This window comes from Melitaea cinxia, chromosome 12 (assembly GCF_905220565.1).
Source record: "Melitaea cinxia chromosome 12, ilMelCinx1.1, whole genome shotgun sequence".
Lineage (NCBI taxonomy): Eukaryota > Metazoa > Arthropoda > Insecta > Lepidoptera > Nymphalidae > Melitaea > Melitaea cinxia.
The window spans coordinates 13,636,932-13,656,162 of record NC_059405.1 but is presented as its reverse complement, the minus strand read 5'-3'; the positions used below and the strand labels follow the sequence as shown (position 1 = coordinate 13,656,162).

General features: G+C 30.9%; 1 protein-coding gene across 1 annotated transcript; it reads left to right on the top strand.

The window, feature by feature from the left end:
* The first annotated feature begins 7,079 nt into the window (after positions 1–7,079).
* On the top strand, positions 7,080–12,669 carry LOC123658341. Its single transcript, XM_045593775.1, has 2 exons — positions 7,080–7,168; positions 11,662–12,669. The coding sequence occupies exon 2, from the start codon at positions 11,679–11,681 to the stop codon at positions 12,576–12,578; it is 900 nt and encodes a 299-aa protein (XP_045449731.1). The 5' UTR covers positions 7,080–7,168; positions 11,662–11,678; the 3' UTR covers positions 12,579–12,669.
* Positions 12,670–19,231: the final 6,562 nt, after the last annotated feature.

The following is a 19,231-nucleotide window of genomic DNA, read 5'->3' as shown; positions in this document are numbered from 1 at the left end:
TTTAAAACTAATTTCATGTTATAAAATATCGTATTTTTTGTATTATTTTAGAAAAAAATATCGTTTTATAAATATTTATAGTATTAGTTGATATTAACCTTCATATACTTTTTTTGGATGAGGTGGAGCAGGGTGTAAAGTTCCTCATTCACCATCGTAAGGGATCGTAGAATGATCTTCCTACCAGACGAGTGTTGTGTCTGGTGGGCAACTGCCACCCTCCACGGTTATTGTTAGGTTCTTATACATATTTTCAATCGCTCGGATAACTTTAATATCGCGATGTAGGTTACGTCAGTTTTAAGTCGTATGTTGCGAGATAGATGTCGCTATACCCTCGTGTTGGTCTGTCAGACAAACGACATACATATATAATATATACCTAGTTTTTTAAAGGGGAAAACGTTAGAACAATGGATTTTTTGTAGTGTTATGATTCGTAGCTAACTTCAAATTATAATATTAAACGTACCTCTACCTAGACTAATAAGGCAAATAATTGATGAAATTACAAATTAGATGGCCCTGAGACAAATGTGACAACAAGTAGCAACAAAATAAGTATTTTTATTATTGCCTCTCCGACAAAAGTTGCAAAACTCGATGTTGTATCAATTGTAATATATATATATATTAAAAAATATGAATGTTTTCCAGGAATGTCGGGAGATATAATTAAAAAAAATATTGTTATTAATAATAATAAAAAATAAAAAACCCAACTAAAAATTTGCTGTAAAATTTAGATCTAAAATAACTACATAGTGTTCTTGAAATTTAATATACATCCTTTAAAATATTTGAATACATTTAAATCATTATAAATCAAAGTTATTACAAGTAGCTGTTAAAAAATATAAATTTACGATTCTAAGACCGAAATACGAACAAATTTTTCCAATTATAACTTTGCTTAACTTTTACTTCGGAAAGATAAATGTATCGCGCAATGTACGTACATGTAGAATATAGATTTTACGTTAATTTGGTTACAATTTTATTTTAACACTCTGTATGAAAAAAAATCTACACTTTTCACCTATGCTAGTTTTTTTTTTTTTTTTTTTTTATTTAGCTTCGACGAAAAAAGACGTTTGGCGCCAATGTCTGTGTGTCTGCCTGTGGCATCGATTTTTTTTTATGTCACTAGGTCGGCAAACAAGCGTACGGCTTACCTGATCGTAAGCGATGACCGTAGCTTATAGACGCCTGCAACACCAGAAGCATCGCAAGCGCGTTGCCGACCCAATCCCCAATCCCCCCAGGAGCTCTGGTCACCTTACTCACCAACAGGAACACAATACTGCTTGAAAACAGTATTATTTTGCTGTGATCTTCTGTAAGGTCGAGGTACTACCCCAGTCGGGCTGCTCCATATTTTGAGCAGGAAATTCCTGCTGTGCTCTACCTCAGTTAAATCGATCGATGATTTCAGTCGATGATGGATGTAGATGCAGTAGTTTTGAACTACGTTTGGTAAAATTCGATCCAGCAGAAGAGTCACCAGAAGAGTCACCAGCTCAGGATTTTTTCTATTTTTATTTCATATTTTCTAAAAAAAATATGTAGGAAATGTTCATATTTTTTCCACACACACATTTTAAAACAACACTGAGAATTACTACTAACCTATATGTATGTATTACTACAAAATTATATTCAGTAAAAGCTAAAGAGAAGTAAGTAAGATTAAGTAAGTAAGATTACAAAAATCGAAAAACATTAACAATATTAGATATTATAAAGATGATTTGAAACATATCATGCAAAAGTAAATCTTGAAGTCAAGTATAGTTGCTAAAGAGAACAGTCTTTTATGTCTGTTCAGATGTTCAGAGATTCACGCCTGTCACCTTTTTTCTTTGACATGTAAGGGTTTTTAAATTTTTTGAATATTCAATAAAAATGTCCCTGAGTTGTATTGATATAAATGAATACAAACAAAAACAGCCTCTAAATTTTTCTCTGATGATCGCTTTCATCGCCAAGCGTTAGAATTTTATAAGCTACTCAATTTCAATGTCTAAATATCTAATTAAGACATCATTAAGATTATCTACAGAATGTTAAATGCTTTAATACGAACATAAAATGACACGTACTTATTACGAGTATATTTAAATATTAATATTAGAGTATATTTAAGTTGATTTATTTTAATGGAAACTTGATTGATTGGAGCAAGATATTCACTGAACTATGTTTGAGAAAAAAAGAGTTTAAGGAACAATGAGTGTCCTTGTAACTATGGAAAATTGTTAGGTTTTACAGCTATTACTTACTTGTCTCGAATTGACGTTAGGTATGAATAATATTTTGTTTATGGTTTTGTTGTGTTTAACTTTACGGGTACGTTGAGGCACTTAACAGTTACGAGGCTATCAGGCCCATTGTGTCAAAAATACCGCCAGATAAGGTCATCGTACTCTACAAAGAAATGGTTGTATCTTTTGAAAAATTTTAAACTTCGAACCTTTAAAAGTAGCTGGAATATTTTCTACCTAATATTATTTTATATACAAAGTTATCTGAATAAATAAATTGATAAAATATGACAACGATTCAGCCTGTAGCATTCCACTGCTGGGCATAGGTCTCTTTCTCCATGTAGAAGACGGACTAGAGATTATTGATTCACCTTTATGACGAAAACTGGGACCACCAGCTTAATATGGTTTCCGAGGCACGGTGAGGGAATCAAAACTGAAAAGAAATGTTTGTCTACTTACAAATTTCCATGCCGAGCGAAAATCGAACCCGCAACCGTCGGTGTTTTACTCACCATTACAACGCTCTGGTTTGCTCATCATTGTGGTTTCATCTAAATAGTCAAAAATCTCAATGTATGTATAAAAAACAAAGATTCTTTTATTGATTAAAATTTAGTCACGTTACTACGTACGCATGCATTTCAATTCGAATTGACGACGCGTTGGCGCAGCGGTCACAGCACTGGCTGTTGCGCTGGCGGTCGCGGGCTCGGTCCCCGCTCACTACAAACATTTGTATAGGGAATATAGATGTTTGTCGTGGTCTGGGCGTAGTGCTTGTGTATTGTGTGTGTGTTTCCGGACCCCCGACACAGTAAAAAATCCTACTGGGGGCCGTTGAGTGTGAAGCATTTATTTATTTATTTTTTGAAAAACTGAAATATTACACCTAAAAATGTGAAATTCAGAAATAAAGAAATTTACAGTTTGTTTAAAATATTTACTAATGCTGTAGTCGGACAGTATGCATTTGTAAATAGCAAAGCGTTTTGTCATTGCACTTTCTAGAAAGACAATATAATTTCGCATAAAAATACCAGAATAAGAAGTTTTCAATCTCACGCCTTTTAAAGTATTCAACGTCAAAACAGTGCCTGAAAACCTATAAAATTATGATATCATATGGTTACATACACACATGGTTCAATTTTTTTTGCTGTAATGTTATTTTATTCAATAATTCTTATTAAAACTGTTTACATTTCTAAAACACTAATAACGATATTTTTAAAGAAATAATTCACACCAGAACTAAGTACCTATCTCATATATATTCAAAATCTTCAAATAAGTTCTGTAAATTTATAAGTGTAGATAAATACAATACTAAGTCAGAATGATCCGACTAGACTAGACTGGAGACAATACAAATTGTTCGTGTCATAAAAACTTTATCTCCATACACTTGAACATAAAGCATAGAGAGTAAAGCATACAGAGCGCTTTTATTTTGATTAATTTGTTATATACCTCTGTGTATTATAAGTATGTATGTACAATTGTACATATAATACAATTGGTGGTCGAGGAAAAAGTCTTTTCGTATTTTCTAGTAAAAAATTGCTGTAAAATCTTTTTGGTTGTATTGTTTATATAACTGGCTGGTTTTGATACCATGAAAAGGTGATATTTTAAAGATAGAATTAAAAAGTAAAAAAAAATACCCCGACACTTTACTTTTGTTATTCTATCTATATTTTAAAAAGCGAAAAAGCGACTCAAGCCGAGAAAAAAAATTTGTGACATTTATGGACCTAATACAGTGTCAGTACGACTGTTCACACGTGGTGGTTTTTTAGTCAGTAGGAGTCTGACATAACTCTCTGGCGCCCCCGCGCTGGAGAGTATTCATGATGGATTTTCCCCACAAAACTGGTTTAAGCGTTTTCAGTCAGGAAATTTTGATGTCAAAAGTGCTTTTTCCCCGACCTAATATGTATTTGTTTTATACTATATGTATTTGTATTATACGTAAAATATATGTATTTGTGTTATACGTAATCACATTCAGTTATATATATAGTAGAATTACATGTTTGACATTTATTTACTTTATACCATTAAATTTCGCACACTTATAGTTTATATAGGGAAGGAATGCAGAGTGCTAATTTTTTTTTAAATATGCATACAAAATACTTTACACACACTACCATGTATTTGACACACGCACATATATACTCTTTTGTTTAAACTTACAAATTAAATTAATTATGATCGAATTTCGACCACTGGGCGACCACTGGGCGACCACTAGTATGATATAAAAGCTTGTCCCGAGATTAACGTAACCATACTTACTTAGTTTGAAAATTTAAAAAAAAATTAAAATCAACCAGATCAAGGTATTTAATTTCCTTGTTTATCTACAAAAGTAATTCTCGCGACAAGCATTTATATCATATGAATTATGTAATACATATATCGATAGTGAAAGTTTGTGAGCATGGAAACTAAATGTGTCCCTTAAAATTTAGTTGCAAGATCGCATCCGAACAAACATACATACATACATACGTACAAACATCACTGCAAGTTAAAAAAAAACGTAAAAAAAAGTTTAACCTAGCATTTGAGCAATTTAAGTGTTGACGTGACAACGTCTTATAAATTGGTTTGCCGGGTGACACTTCAAGAAACTGCGTTACGCTCCGCTCACGTTATGCGCTCACAATGAGAGCGAGTGAGAGGCACGCATCCCTTCCACTCGGGCAAAATCACTCAGATAGGAACAAGTTAAGTTGTAGTAAACGCTGTTTCATTGTACGCAAATGTATTGCAAGTTATTGTATGTATATTTGTATATAATTACGTATGTATGTGTAAAGGTAAAAATAAAATTTTGTTAATATGAAATTCAGTGCGAGATTCTTCTTGTATAAATTAATGTTTTAAATATTCATCCTTCATCCTTCTTCCTACTATACGAATGAATATTCACATTAAAATTATTTTACCACTCAAAGTCGTTGTCACGTAAAACTTTCGCCCGTATACCTACTTTACAGGCAACCAATTTTTTTTTTTTTTATTTGATGCATTGCATAATAAACTCCGTCCCGTCCGTAACCATCGGAATAGAGTTATTTATAAAAAAAATAAACAAAAAAAAAACTTATAATGAAATAATATATGAAATATTATGTCAGAGTATCATGAAAAATTAAACGAATTGAAAAAAAATTAATTCACAGTCAGGAACGTAAAGGTTATTATAGCACTTTTCCATATAAGCAGTAATTTTATTGATTCCAAAAATCCTTGACATAAAAGCGTAATGCGTAAATGCTTGACATGAAAAGCAAATCGCCTTTTGACTTTATTATAAAATAACTTTATTGTTTTAAATTATTATAATTTTAACCAATTTAAAAGAAGTTTATGATTTTTTTATTATTTAGACTTATGCATCGTTTTGCTGTTGATAAAATCCTATTACTAAGACTTTATGGCCATCAGTCTATACATCACAATGCTGTATTATTCATGCATAAATAGATAAATTTCCACAAAATAATACACATTAAACAAATTAAGTCTGAAGTTTTCTTTTGATTATTTTTATTATTTTTTTATTATTAATATTTTTATTTATTTTTAAAGCTTCGCATTTTTGATAGATTTTTGATGTTTTGTAATTCTTAAGAGTTGAAAGCTATTTGTTTAATGCTGATATTAGGTATGAAAATTACGATCGGTAAATCACAAAACTCCAGAAATCTACAGACGCAGCGAGGAATCATCATCATCATCATTATTTCATCATCATCATCATCATTTGAGCCTATCACAGTCCACTGCTGGACATAGGCCTCCACAAGTTCACGCCAAAAATGGTGTGAACTCGTGTGTGTAGCCCATAGTCACCACGCTGGGCAGACGGGTTGGTGACCGAAGCGACAGCGAAGCGTTGGTGACAGCGAGGAATATCGAATACATATTAAAAATTAATTAATCTCATTATAGAGCAAAGAACGCATTTCAATCGCAGCAACTTTTCACTCATACGCCACAATTTTAATTCAAACTTAGTTAAAAAATCAAAGAAATGAGATTTTATTTTTCTGTATATACCCATAACTTTTTTTTTAAATACATAGATTAATAAAGTTCAGTAACTAGAACTTATTTTATAAAGTTTCCTTCAAATTTATTTTTTGTTTTATATAAAATTATTATGTAACTGCATATTTTACGCAATATTATACAACGTTACGTTTTATCCGTTATGCTATTTTAATAAGTAATTATTTTCACATTAACACCTCTTCCGAGTTTAAAAGCGACGTACAATTAATTTTACATTAAAACACTATGTATGAACGTAATTATGAAAATTGCCTTCCCTATCTCCCATCTTCCTCTGCCTTTAACCCATTATTCAAGACAGTAAAGATCTTTTGAAACAGAATTCACAGACAATTCAGATTGTTCCGAAATGCGGTTTACAAGCGCTATGTTCACTTTGTCGTTTCAACGTCTAACAGTAATTTTCGAAGAAATCCCAAGCAATTGTTTGGTAAATTATTTTAACAAGGTTCTAAGTGCATTGGTATTAGGACCTACGGTGCCTTCTCTCCCACAAACTATTTATAAACTGGTCCAGCTTGTTTGGTGGGCTCACCGAGGAACGCAGGTAGACTGGTCGTGACTCAGCAGGTAAGCTGTGAAACTTTCGCTTGATCGTATGTCAACGGCATAAGGACAATAATGTTTAAGCAAGTTGTTAGTGGACAGCAATGTGCATTTGTCATAGTGTAAGAAGGGAATCAATTAGTTTTCTTAGCAATTTATTGTTTTCGAACAGTCAGTGTTCGACGTTCGACGAGACAAGTGGGGTATTGTGTTTGTTGCATATTTTTGTGTTGCGTGTCCTGTTCCGAGGTCGTTGAATTTAGGTAAATATTGTTTTGGTTATTTATTATTAGAAGAACATGTGTTTTTAATCACATATTTTTTTAATACTCTATTTATTCTATTTACATGTGTAATACACACGTGTATGTGTTATGTATATTTATCACTATTTGGTTTGAAAATAGAAAATTAAGTACGACAGTAAAAATGGTTAATTTTTAGACGTCATGGCTTTTATCATATTATTTTGACAATTTTAGAACAAATGATGGTTAATACCAATCTTAGAATATATAATTTTATCATGTTTCTTTTTCAATATAATAATTATTATTTTTTACTTAGTTCACAAGGAAAAATGTCTTTATAAAGAAATATCCTTACGTATTAATCTTAATAATTGTGTACTTGAATTCCGGAGAAATCTAAAAATTTATTAAACGTATTTTTGGTTTAATTAAAAAAAAAAGAAATATTCCATTTTATCTGTAACTAATATTTTTTTTTACTTTGCGTTTGTTAACGTTGTTTAACAAAAGCAAAGTAAAAAAATCTTTACCTGTAATATTTTTTCTTTATACCTAATATTGTAAAAAATGTCAAGTCTTTTGTATCTTTCACATCTGTTAGTCCGTGGATGAGTTTATAGAATATTTTAACAATTACATACATATTATGAAACATTGTCAAGTTATATAATACTAGCGACATCTGTCCATCCATATTTTTTACACGACAAGTAGGGGAGAAGTGGCATGAAAGAGCCAGGTTTTGAAAGAGCCACTTCTATTATTTCGGTAGTTTAGGAATGGATTTGCTTGGTGATTTTATTTTTAAGTGGCTGCACTGATTCCCCGTCACCTACAAACATTTGACAGTTCACCGGTATCAACGGACGCCGGTGCATTGAGTTAAAGTTTTTGACACTAAAAAGTAAGTATTTTACTTCATTTAAGATGTTTTTTGATATTTTATTGTAAAAAAATATAGGTACATGGATTGTAGACTGAGTTTGTGGATATATTTGGCTTTGCAGCTGCGTAACAACTGAGTCGCAAAAGTTTTGATATTGTTATTATTTTGAAGGTTATATTTTTTTTAAGAATAAGTTGTGAAAGAGCCAGGTGAATGGGCCATAAAAGAGCTGGCTCTTTCGTAACCGGCTCATTCATAACCCTGCATTTGAAATTTACAAAACCACCTGAAGCTCACGAAGAAAATGAGGTAACAGACCAGAATATCAGACCATCTCTCCATTTAACCTCTATTCCTACGGTTGCGATGCCGAGTACTTCAAGGCAACAAATTATATCACCGAAAATGATAAGACCATTTTCTAAAGTGGGGCCACGATAAAACACGACAAGCAATAACAGAAAAATGTCGTCTGCCATCGTAACTGACACACCCGAAAATAAAAAATTTGAAGAGAAAGAGGATAATGTAAAGAAAACAAAAAATATTAAGAAACTGACTACTAAACAGTCCATAAAAACCATTAATACAAAATCAACAATAAATCAAGAAAATTCCGTACTGCAAGGTGACTCTGATTCGTCTGACTCTATCGTATTGGCTGAAGTAAAAAAAAAGATTGTTCGAAAAAAAACAAACTCCAAAACAAAGAAAAATAGTGATGATTGCGTACTTTGTCACAAAACATATGAAAACAGTGATGAAGATTGGTTTAAGTTAAAGTTTGTTCTGGTTGAGCTCACGAATCCTGTGGCATTAAAGGGAAATTTAACTTCTTTTGCAAGACATGTTTCTAATTTTAAGAAAATGACATTATATTCTAAAGTTCCTAAAAAGTCTGAATCTCAAAGTTAAGCAAATTCATAGTTAACACTTTAAAGCTCAAAGTGAGCAATATTTTTTTTTGAACTTGTTAAAGATTTAACGATGTTGTTTTTGATAGAAGATATTATTTTTTTGTTTGTTAAATTTTTGAGATTGTTATTAATGAAAAATAATCCGCCCCTAACATATTAAGATTATTTATATTATAATAGTTATGACTAAATAATATTTTAAGATTAATGACTTAAAATGACTGATAGAATTATTATTTTTTTAAAGTCATTAGTTTATAATAAAAAGAATTTGTTAGAATTGTCGTTTTTTTTTATAGGACAATAATTATTATTCCGCATAATTTTCACAATTACACTTTATAATACTGACTGGCTCATTCATAACTTTTGGTGGCTCTTTCAATACCGAATAGTTATGAAACAGCCAAAAGACACATTTTTTTTAAATGAATACAGCACTGACTTTTGTATTGTTTTTAAGGTTTTTTCGTATGAAATGACATACTTTATTAAATAAATAATAGTTTGACAAAAAAATATCGTTATTTTTTTCATTAAAAGTATATTTCTTTGCTCTGTTTAGTAAACTGGCTCTTTCATGCCACTTCTCCCCTAATCACCAACATATTATATATTAAAACCCTCTTCGAAACACGCTGCATCTTATGATATAAGTATTATTCCAATCGGTTCAATGGTTTTCGCAGTTTAACCGGAAAAAAATGACTCTCCGTTTATTAGTATAAGATTTTGTATATCTATGAGAATAATATAACAGGAGCAGATTTTCGGCCATAAGAACTCTTTGAAAAGTGTATTATAATAGATATTAACGACCCATTGGCTCGTTTACCACAGCAACTGTGTAATGCGCTAGTAATGGTAGGTTCTATCTTCGTACATAACAAAAATTCCTATAGACCTACAGATGTTCATGGTGGTTGTGCTGTGTATACTTCAGGACTCCCGGATACAGGATTCAAATCCTAGAGTATACAATTTCAAACTCTCATTTCAACTCAAACTCTTCATCGCAATCCTCCAGTGTAAACGTTTATTCGTTTATTTATACTTATTTCTAAAATAATTTGAAGTTTACCTACTTTCCTAAAAATATATGTATGTATTATAAAAATAAAATAATATAATATAATAAAAACTAAAATAAAATAATTATATGTAGTCATTTTTGACAATGAGTAATAAATTAGTCAATAACGTTTTGTTCAGTTCGCCAGACATCTTTTTTGTTAAAACTTAATAAATTATTATCGTACATAAATCAATAATCTGTTACAAAAGATTGATACAAAGAGCTCCAAACTCAGTTGTCTGTATTGTAGTCCTGAAATAACTCTATGTATTAAAGTAACTATCACTAAAGAATAATGACTTTTCGACAAAAGTTCAATTTATCAATTTCTTTTAATACAAGACGACTCACGCGATATTATCTTTGTTAACATTTATATCTTATTACACTTTTCTTTATTAAGTTGCATTTTTATCAATCGTCAATAAGCAGGCTTTCGTATATTGTTTTCTAATATTTACGCAAATTTCACTCATTATAATAAACTAATTGCAGCAACCATAGTCAGCCCTCCCGTGAATTAGGTTGCTGTAAAGTATCCGAAACATTGGTCATCCAAAAAACTTGTTTCATTTTAAGGGGTAATTTTTCAAATCGGTTGATCCTGTAATAATCACTTCCAAATAAACAATGTTTGTCACGTTCTTCTATATTACTGATAACTAAAAAGCAATCTTGTTTAATTGTTATTTTATTTATTAAGTAACCCTTAGTATGTAATTTGATTTTCGTGATTCTCAACACTATCTTCTCTTCAATTCTATCTCTCTTCCTCACTTTATATCTATTTCTCTATCTCTTTAGCCCTTTAGGCAAAATATGAAAAATATATATTTCACGGATGTATATTTTGATTAAAATATTCAATGTATTTGAAGCATGTGGCATTTAAAATATAGTTTTGTGACACAAAATAACCTTGTCAAGTCACAATGGTGAATGAAACAAAAATATCAGCTGTTTTGAAAGGTCGTCTGTACAACGAACAATGATCTATTATAATATCGATGTGAATGTACTGTCACGTCGATATAAACATCTGTAGCATTGATAAATTCAATTATAAAATTCAGTATTCGGGTTTTGTATATTCAGTTGATTTTTTTATAACAATTAATGCAGGATGAGTCATTACACTGAGCTTATTCAGGGCTGTTACACTTAAACTTTCAAAAATACCTTAAAAAAACCCTTTAAGCTTTACATACATAAAATCAATAAAGTTAAACTACTTCTACTTTTCTGGCACATAATATGGTCACGTGAAGTAAAGCATAAATAGGCCCTTGTATTGTTGCTAATCTCTATAGGCAACGTAACTGATAAAATACTGAGATCAAGTTATCGTGTCTACAACTAAGAAAGGATGTAGGAATACTCATATTATCAAAAGATTTTTGTATCACCAAATTAAGCGTCTTCGATTATTTCTCGCCTTTTACAGAGTACGCCATAAATTCTAGCTTGTGAAAATTAATACTGCATATAGTTCACAATTTTTTTTTTCTAGCAAAACTATATATCGTCGTTATCAGTAGAACTTAACTATATGATTCTATGAACTGATTTTGGTGTAATAGTTTTCAACTTAAAATATAAAATAATAAAAATGTTTCTTTTGTTTCAGACCTTGAAAAGATAAAAATGTCAAATAGTAGCAGTACGGAAGATGTTGATCAGCCAACAACCCTGCAAGATGCTATTAATAGGATAAAATTTATCAAACTTATACATAAACAAGAAATTACAAAATTACGGGATGCGAATATAAAGCAAGCTGACATAATAAAAAAACTTGAATTAAATAGGAAAAAAGAACTTGAATATTTGTCTTGTGAACTTCAAAAGTACGAACTAAATCTTGCTCTCAAAACCGAATCTGTTAAAAAACAATTGGAACATAAGGATGATATAATTCAAAAGCAACAGGTAATAATAGAAGAACTTAAGCAGAAATTAAAACATAAAGAGCAATTCGACGTACCTGAAATAATAATACAAGTCGAATCGAATTCTGACTCTGGTGTTGCTATGGAAAATGAAGAATTGCTTAGCACACATAAATCTGAACAGACTAAAACAGAAGCAAAGGCGACTAGAAAATATAGCAGACGATTTGCTGACCCCATTAGTTTTCTTAGAAGAGTAGACTTTTCTCCCATGAAATATAAACCAAGTAATAGAGATGGACCAAAGAAGAAGGAGGAAAAAAAGAAAATCTTAGAAGCACCATGTAAAGAAATCATACATATTGGACAAGACAGTAACGAAAAGGCTACCAGTGATGACGACAGGCGATCTGAGGATGCCTTATTCTCTGATGAAACTATAGAACCTGTAATATTAAGACCTAAGAAAATTAACGATAGTATGAACAATCATTTCTCTGACGACGGAAGCGAAGACACAAGTGAAGAAATATTCGACCGAGTTATGACCAGAAGTAGCGTCCGCAGATCGGTCAAAGCTAACCCAAAGTATAAAAAAATAAATAGAACGAAATCTAAAATGTTAGAACAGGTTAAAGTCAATATTGTGAACTAAAAGGTTTCCTTGTTAAGACTGATATTTATTTTGTATTTATGGTGTGACTTCAATTAAATTGAATGTTAAAAAAATATAATGTAATTATCAATTATTTGTTTTTTTCCAATTCTGGGATAATGTTTATATAAAATGACGAAAAATAAAGAAATGGCATAAATACCACTATACTACACATATTGCTCTTAGATGGAATTTAAAGTTTTATAAATTCTAAAATGAACAACAAGTAGTATACAATTTTTATTGAAAATAAAATATATAGTAATCGATGTGTAGAATATATTTGTTTAATTCAGTATGATTTCAATTTCTTCGGGTATAATGTAATGATATAATGTTTTTATTTTCAGGCTCTAGGGTTTTTTTAAGGCTTTTTGTTCAGAAAGTACCAAGACCACAAAATATCATTACCACAGTTTCATTTGCGTTAATTTCAGGGTAAAAATTTACTAAAATATTTTTAGACTAACTCGCGCGTCGCGACGCGGCCTCTTCATTTGATTTTACATTACATATATACTAAATTATGCATCCCAATTAAATGACAAACTTTATTTTCATAAAATTGCTTTGTTGATGAAGTATTTTTTTCATATACCTGGTGATATGATCCTATAAAGTAATAAAATCCTTTTCATTTTTGTACTCATTAATTCGTTGCAGAGTTAATTTAAAATTATGATATCTTCTAAAATATTCATTGAAATCAAATGAAGTCAAGAAAAAAATAACTAATTTATTATGATTATTATTCCCTTTTTAAATGTATAAACAGGGAGAATTTTTAAAAATAATAATTTAAATGTAAATAATAACATTATTGTATGGAGTTCTGTTTGTAATATTAAAATAACCGCTTTTTACTAAATGCATACGGATGATACACGGTACATATACTGAAATAACATTTTTTTGTCTGTCTGTTGCTATTTGTTCCGGCTAATCTCTGAAACGGCTGGGCCGATTATTACAGGACTTTGACTGGCAGATAGCTGATATAATAAGGAGTAACTTAAACTACTTTTATTTTAGAAATTTATTTATTTTATTACTCTGCGAACTGAACAATACTTTGTTGTTGAATTGCGCGCGGACGAAGTCGCGGGCACAGTATTTAAGTTAAATATTTAGTATTTATATATAATACTAGCTGTGCCCGCGGCTTCGCCCGCGTTGAAATTAGTGTGTAACAAAGTTTTCCCGGCAAACTACCAGTGAAACTCTCCTCAAAATCGGCTTAGCCGTTCCATAAACCTTCCTCTTGCCAATGGTGGAGCCCTCTCTTCAATGGTGAAACCGCATGAAATCCGTTCAGTAGATTTTGAACGAATCGATCACATACACTTTTGGGGACTTTGTTTTATAATACACTAACTGTTGCCCGCGACTACGTCCGTTTGTTTATGAAGATATGCATTACTATTAAGATGTTTAACGCAAATTATTTTTTTATTTCGTCACTTGAAATGCTTATCAAACTGTACTCAGTTTACTTTTAAATTAATTTTAATACTTTTTAAAAGGCACAATTTGGTATAATTTAATAATTATTTTTATAAAACCTTTCTATACACAACATTTTTAGTTTTATTTTCAGGCTGTATATGTTTCATACAAACTATCAACCCCAATGAAACCCCCTTAGCGGTGGAATATCGTAAAATCCGTTCTTAGCGGACGTCTGCTAACTTTAATCTACCTCCCTGCCAAATTTTATCTTTGACCAACCTGGATGGATAGACCATCCAGCGGTTTTTGAGTTCTCGTGATGAGTGAGCTAGTGACCTTTCTCTTTTATATATATAGATTACGATGCATTATTTGGACACCTTCTCATCATCTATAGAGCATATATTTTAAATTTCAAGTCTCTTACTTCAAAAACATAAGACTTTCATACAAATTCCGACCCCCGTTTTATCCCCTTAGGGAGCGATGTTCGTAAAATCAGTTTTTAGCGGATGTCTACGCTCTATAAGGAACCTACCTGCCAAATTTCAACTTTGTAGCTGTTATAGTTTCGGAGATATCGTGATGAGGGAGTCAATCTACCATCCCCCGTTTTAACCCCAAAAGGGAGTTTATTTGTAAAGATACATTATTTGGATACCTTCTCATCATCTGAAAAGCGTACATTTTAAATTTCAAGTCTCTTACTTAAAAAACATAGGACTTTCATACAAACTTCCAACCCCCGTTTTATCCCCTTAGGGGTCGAGTTTCGTAAAATCGGTTCTTAACGGATATCTACGTCTTATAAGGAACCAACCTGCTAAATTTCAAGTTTGTAGCTGTTATAGTTCCGGAGATTTCGTGATGATAGAATCAATCTACCATCCCCCGTTTTAACCCCAATAGGGAGTTGCTTTCTAAAGATACATGATTTGGACACCTTCTCACCATCTAAAAAGCGTACATTTTAAATTTCAAGTCTCTTACTTCAAAAACATAGGACTTTCATACAAACTTCCAACCCCCGTTTTATCCCCTTAGGGGTCGAGTTTTGTAAAATCGGTTCTTAGCGGATGTTTACGTCTTATAAGGAACCAACCTGCTAAATTTCAAGTTTGTAGCTGTTATAGTTCCGGAGATTTCGTGATGAGTGAATCAATCTACCATCCCCCGTTTTAACCCCAAAAGGGAGTTGCTTTCTAAAGATACATTATTTGGACACCTTTTCATCATCTATAGAGCATATATTTTAAATTTCAAGTCTCCTACTTCAAAAACATAGGACTTTCATACAAACTTGCAACCCCCGTTTTACCCCCTTAGGGGTTGAGTTTCGTAAAATCCGTTCTTAGCGGATGTCTACGTCCTATAAGGAGCCTACCTGCCAAATTTCAAGTTTGTAGGTGTTATAGTTTCGGAGATTTCGTGATGAGTGAGTGACCTTTCGCTTTTATATATATTAATATAGATATTATAGATAAATACTAAATATTTAACAGTCCAATATTCTATAAATGCTAAACATAAATGGCATCACGATTTCCAATATTCGACTTGGATGAGTCTTAATAATTCTAATGCATACTGAATGGGCTCAGGAAGACAGTACGGTATTGAATAGGAAGGTAGGAAACACAAACAATAGAAACACAGTCACAGTTCTAACATTTCAACTGATTTAATGTCACAATAGAAATGGTTTCAGTTCGGAGATGTGCATTTACAGGTATAATGCGATTGGACTTTATGCTATTGATTTCAATAAGACACGTTAAAATATATACACATATTTACTTATTAAAATAATTTCAATGAAATTCGCCATCGCTTGATGCTGCATTTCAAAACGCTAGTGGACAAATTTAGACTAAAACTAAAATAGTTAGTGTCAGTTTGGTATTAAGACTTAGCCGTGATTAGGGCGAATGCAACGTCACCGAAATATCGCGACTGTCAAAATGCAGTAAATCGTGTATAATCAAAATGGTATATATGGCTATTCAAAATAGATTTAGTGCTTTCACAGATTATCTTATTAAACTTACTCTGCGTTCACACTTCTAATCTATAACTTCCTAATTACCATCTGCTTAATCACTTTTCGAATATCGAAGATAAATTATCATCAAACTGACATCTATCTTAAAGATATAATTAGACTAAAATGAAATATTGAAACTAAATAATTAATCTAGAACATATCAATATTTGTTAATACAAATTATGAGACAGATTACTTCTACTTTGATGTAATCAAAATTAAATATTGTTTGGTATTTGTGATATCTATATACATATAAATTTCGTGTCACGATGTATGTTGTTGTAGGAAAACGTCTGCCGGATCCGCTAGTAATATTTTAAAAATTTGGATTTTATACGAAAATTTTGCGTCATTTTTCAATAATGTCACCTTTTGTATTACAACTATTCTTTTACTTGAATTTGCTTTTCATCTTTTATCAGTCCAGTTAAATTCTGTATATGATACACATATCTTTTGTCGTCTAACATAGAAAGCCCTTAAGCTTGCAAAGAAACCATTTACACCTATGATATGCGTCTGTGACTCATAAAACCATTGTTAATGGTATGGTTATGGTTATATTACTTATGATAAGTTTTGCTAATATAACTTATACGCGTCTTCGGTGCGACAAAGCTAGCCCTGCGGTTACCAACCCGCCTACATCATAATCGTGGTCACTATGAGCAGATCATATGAGTTCACGCCATTTTCGGCGCGAACTTGTGGAGGCCTATGACGTGAACTCATACAAAGTTAATTTATACAGTAATGGTTTTTATAATTGTCCGTAAAGTGTAATTAAAGGAGTATTTTAATATATAAAACGTACATATATTCACAAAACTTTTCCGTTCTCTCGTATTTTTTGATCTAAGGTTAGCAATAAAATAGAAGCGGACGCTCGCTCCTGTCTCTTTAAACAGTAATAAAAGTAGCGCTGAAGTGTTTTTTACTTACTCTCAAGTTGGTTCCTAACAATAAATCCCTGACAAGGAGCATCTACTTTAGATATCATCTTGAGAATAAAAATAATTAACATTTTTCTCCATTTTATTTATACAAAAGTATTTTATTATAAAATCTTAACTTATTCGAAATGAGCCATGGCAGATACTTACAAGAAATTTTGTGTTTTTAGAAATATTACCTAATGTACTTTAATAATCTGATGAAAAAAGGTTTTATTTGTTATGTATTTTTAAATTACGTACGGATATATTGTGATTTAGTCTTCCTTGTACATAGTAATTATACACTGATTTAGAATCTCGTCATTACGTAATTGTATTAAATATAACACATATACCTATTACATATACTCGTAATAAATAGAATGTATATAACATAATTAAACTGTTAAATGATAAAACCTGATGTGATAAATGTTAATGTGTAAAAATGCACGAAAAATGAAAAATGTTAATGTGCAAAAATGCATGAAAAATATACAATAGAATATTGGAACATACAAAAACAAGGTAATCGTTATTTTTAATTATAATATTTCAATTACTCATTACAATAACGAGTAATGTAATTAAATATTACTTATTGGTTAATATACTTATAATAATAACTTTACATACCTTATAGTAGTTATGTAATTGATAAATTCATTCATAGAAGTCTCTGATAATTCTGGTTCTTAGCGACTCTGGACGTCGTCCACTGCATCCAGAAAATTACTTTTAACATTTGATTGTTAATCTGTAGTAGCTTCGTAATACGCGCATTCGAGGAGATTTACATAAAATAATTGTGTTTGCTCGCAAACGAAAAAAAAACCGACTTCAACTACATCGACAAGTAATACAACGTAGATCGACGAAAAAATAGTCAAGCAACTACGCGTTATCAAAGATTACTCAAAAAGTAGTTATCAGATCTCGGTAAAATTTATATGTGACCACATGATAAACATCAGCTTTCGATTAAATTAAAAATTATCAAAATCGGTACTGCCAATAAAAAGTTATTGTGGATTTTCGAGAGTTTCCCTCAATTTCTCTAGGATCCCATCATCAGATCCTGGTTTCTTTATCATGGTACCAAAGTAAGAATATCCCCTTTCCAACAAAAAAAGAATTATCAAAATCGGTACATTCAGTAGAAAGTTATGCGGTATAATACAACGTAGGTCGACGAAAAAAGCGTCAAGTAAAAACGCATTATTTAGATATAACTTGAAAAGTAGTTCTTAGATCTCAAATAAATTTAAATGGAACCAATTGACACACACCACCTTTCAATTAAAATAAAATTTGTCGAAATCGGTCTACCCGGTCAAAAGTTCTGATGTAACATACATTTAAAAAAAACAGTCGAATTGAGAACCTCCTCCTTTTTTGGAAGTCGGTTAAAAATAAGAATAATATCACATACCATACACGTTAAATAATTCGCTTTTTGATTATAGGTTTTTTTTTTCTTACAAACGTGTTCTTCACACTATTGTTGACTAAATTGTATTGTTTATGCGATTATAAAACTACAATCTTGTGTTTTATGACGAACAAACAAGTCTTAAATTGTGAAGACACACAAACGACTAATTCACTATTTTAACAGATTTTAATAATCAAAGAAGATAAAACTCTATATTTAAATGATAAATTAAAGAAATATAAATCATTATTGTTAGAAATTTATGTAGAAAGCTGATTTTATAAAACAACCAGAACGTTCTTTACTTAAAACTTGTACCTAAGAGATAGTTGAGACGCCCATAGCATTTTCTTTAACAAGATTCCAGTACTTTAACTAGGTCCTGCGTTTTTATGCTAAAAGTATGGTTCTGTTTTTTTTTTTATTATTTAAAAGTGTGATGTTAAAATGTTTCGTAGCATATCAAATAAATAATATTTAGTTTAGGTATAATAAGAATGTTAAAAAAATTAAGAAAATAATTTAATATATATGTGTGATATTCGAGTTCAAATAAGTCTGAAAGTATTCTTCTTTGTAAACATTATCAATTTCAACGCGATCGAAGCCGCGGGCAACTGCTAGTACATAATATATCATTTAGACTACAGAAGTTTCGTCTCATTTCGTAATATATTGTGTATTTAGTTTTGTTTATACTTTTTTCTAGATTTTTTTTTAAATAGTCTTCAGAAAAATGTTTATAACAAGTAAAAAAATTAAATGACTAAAAGACTACGCAGTC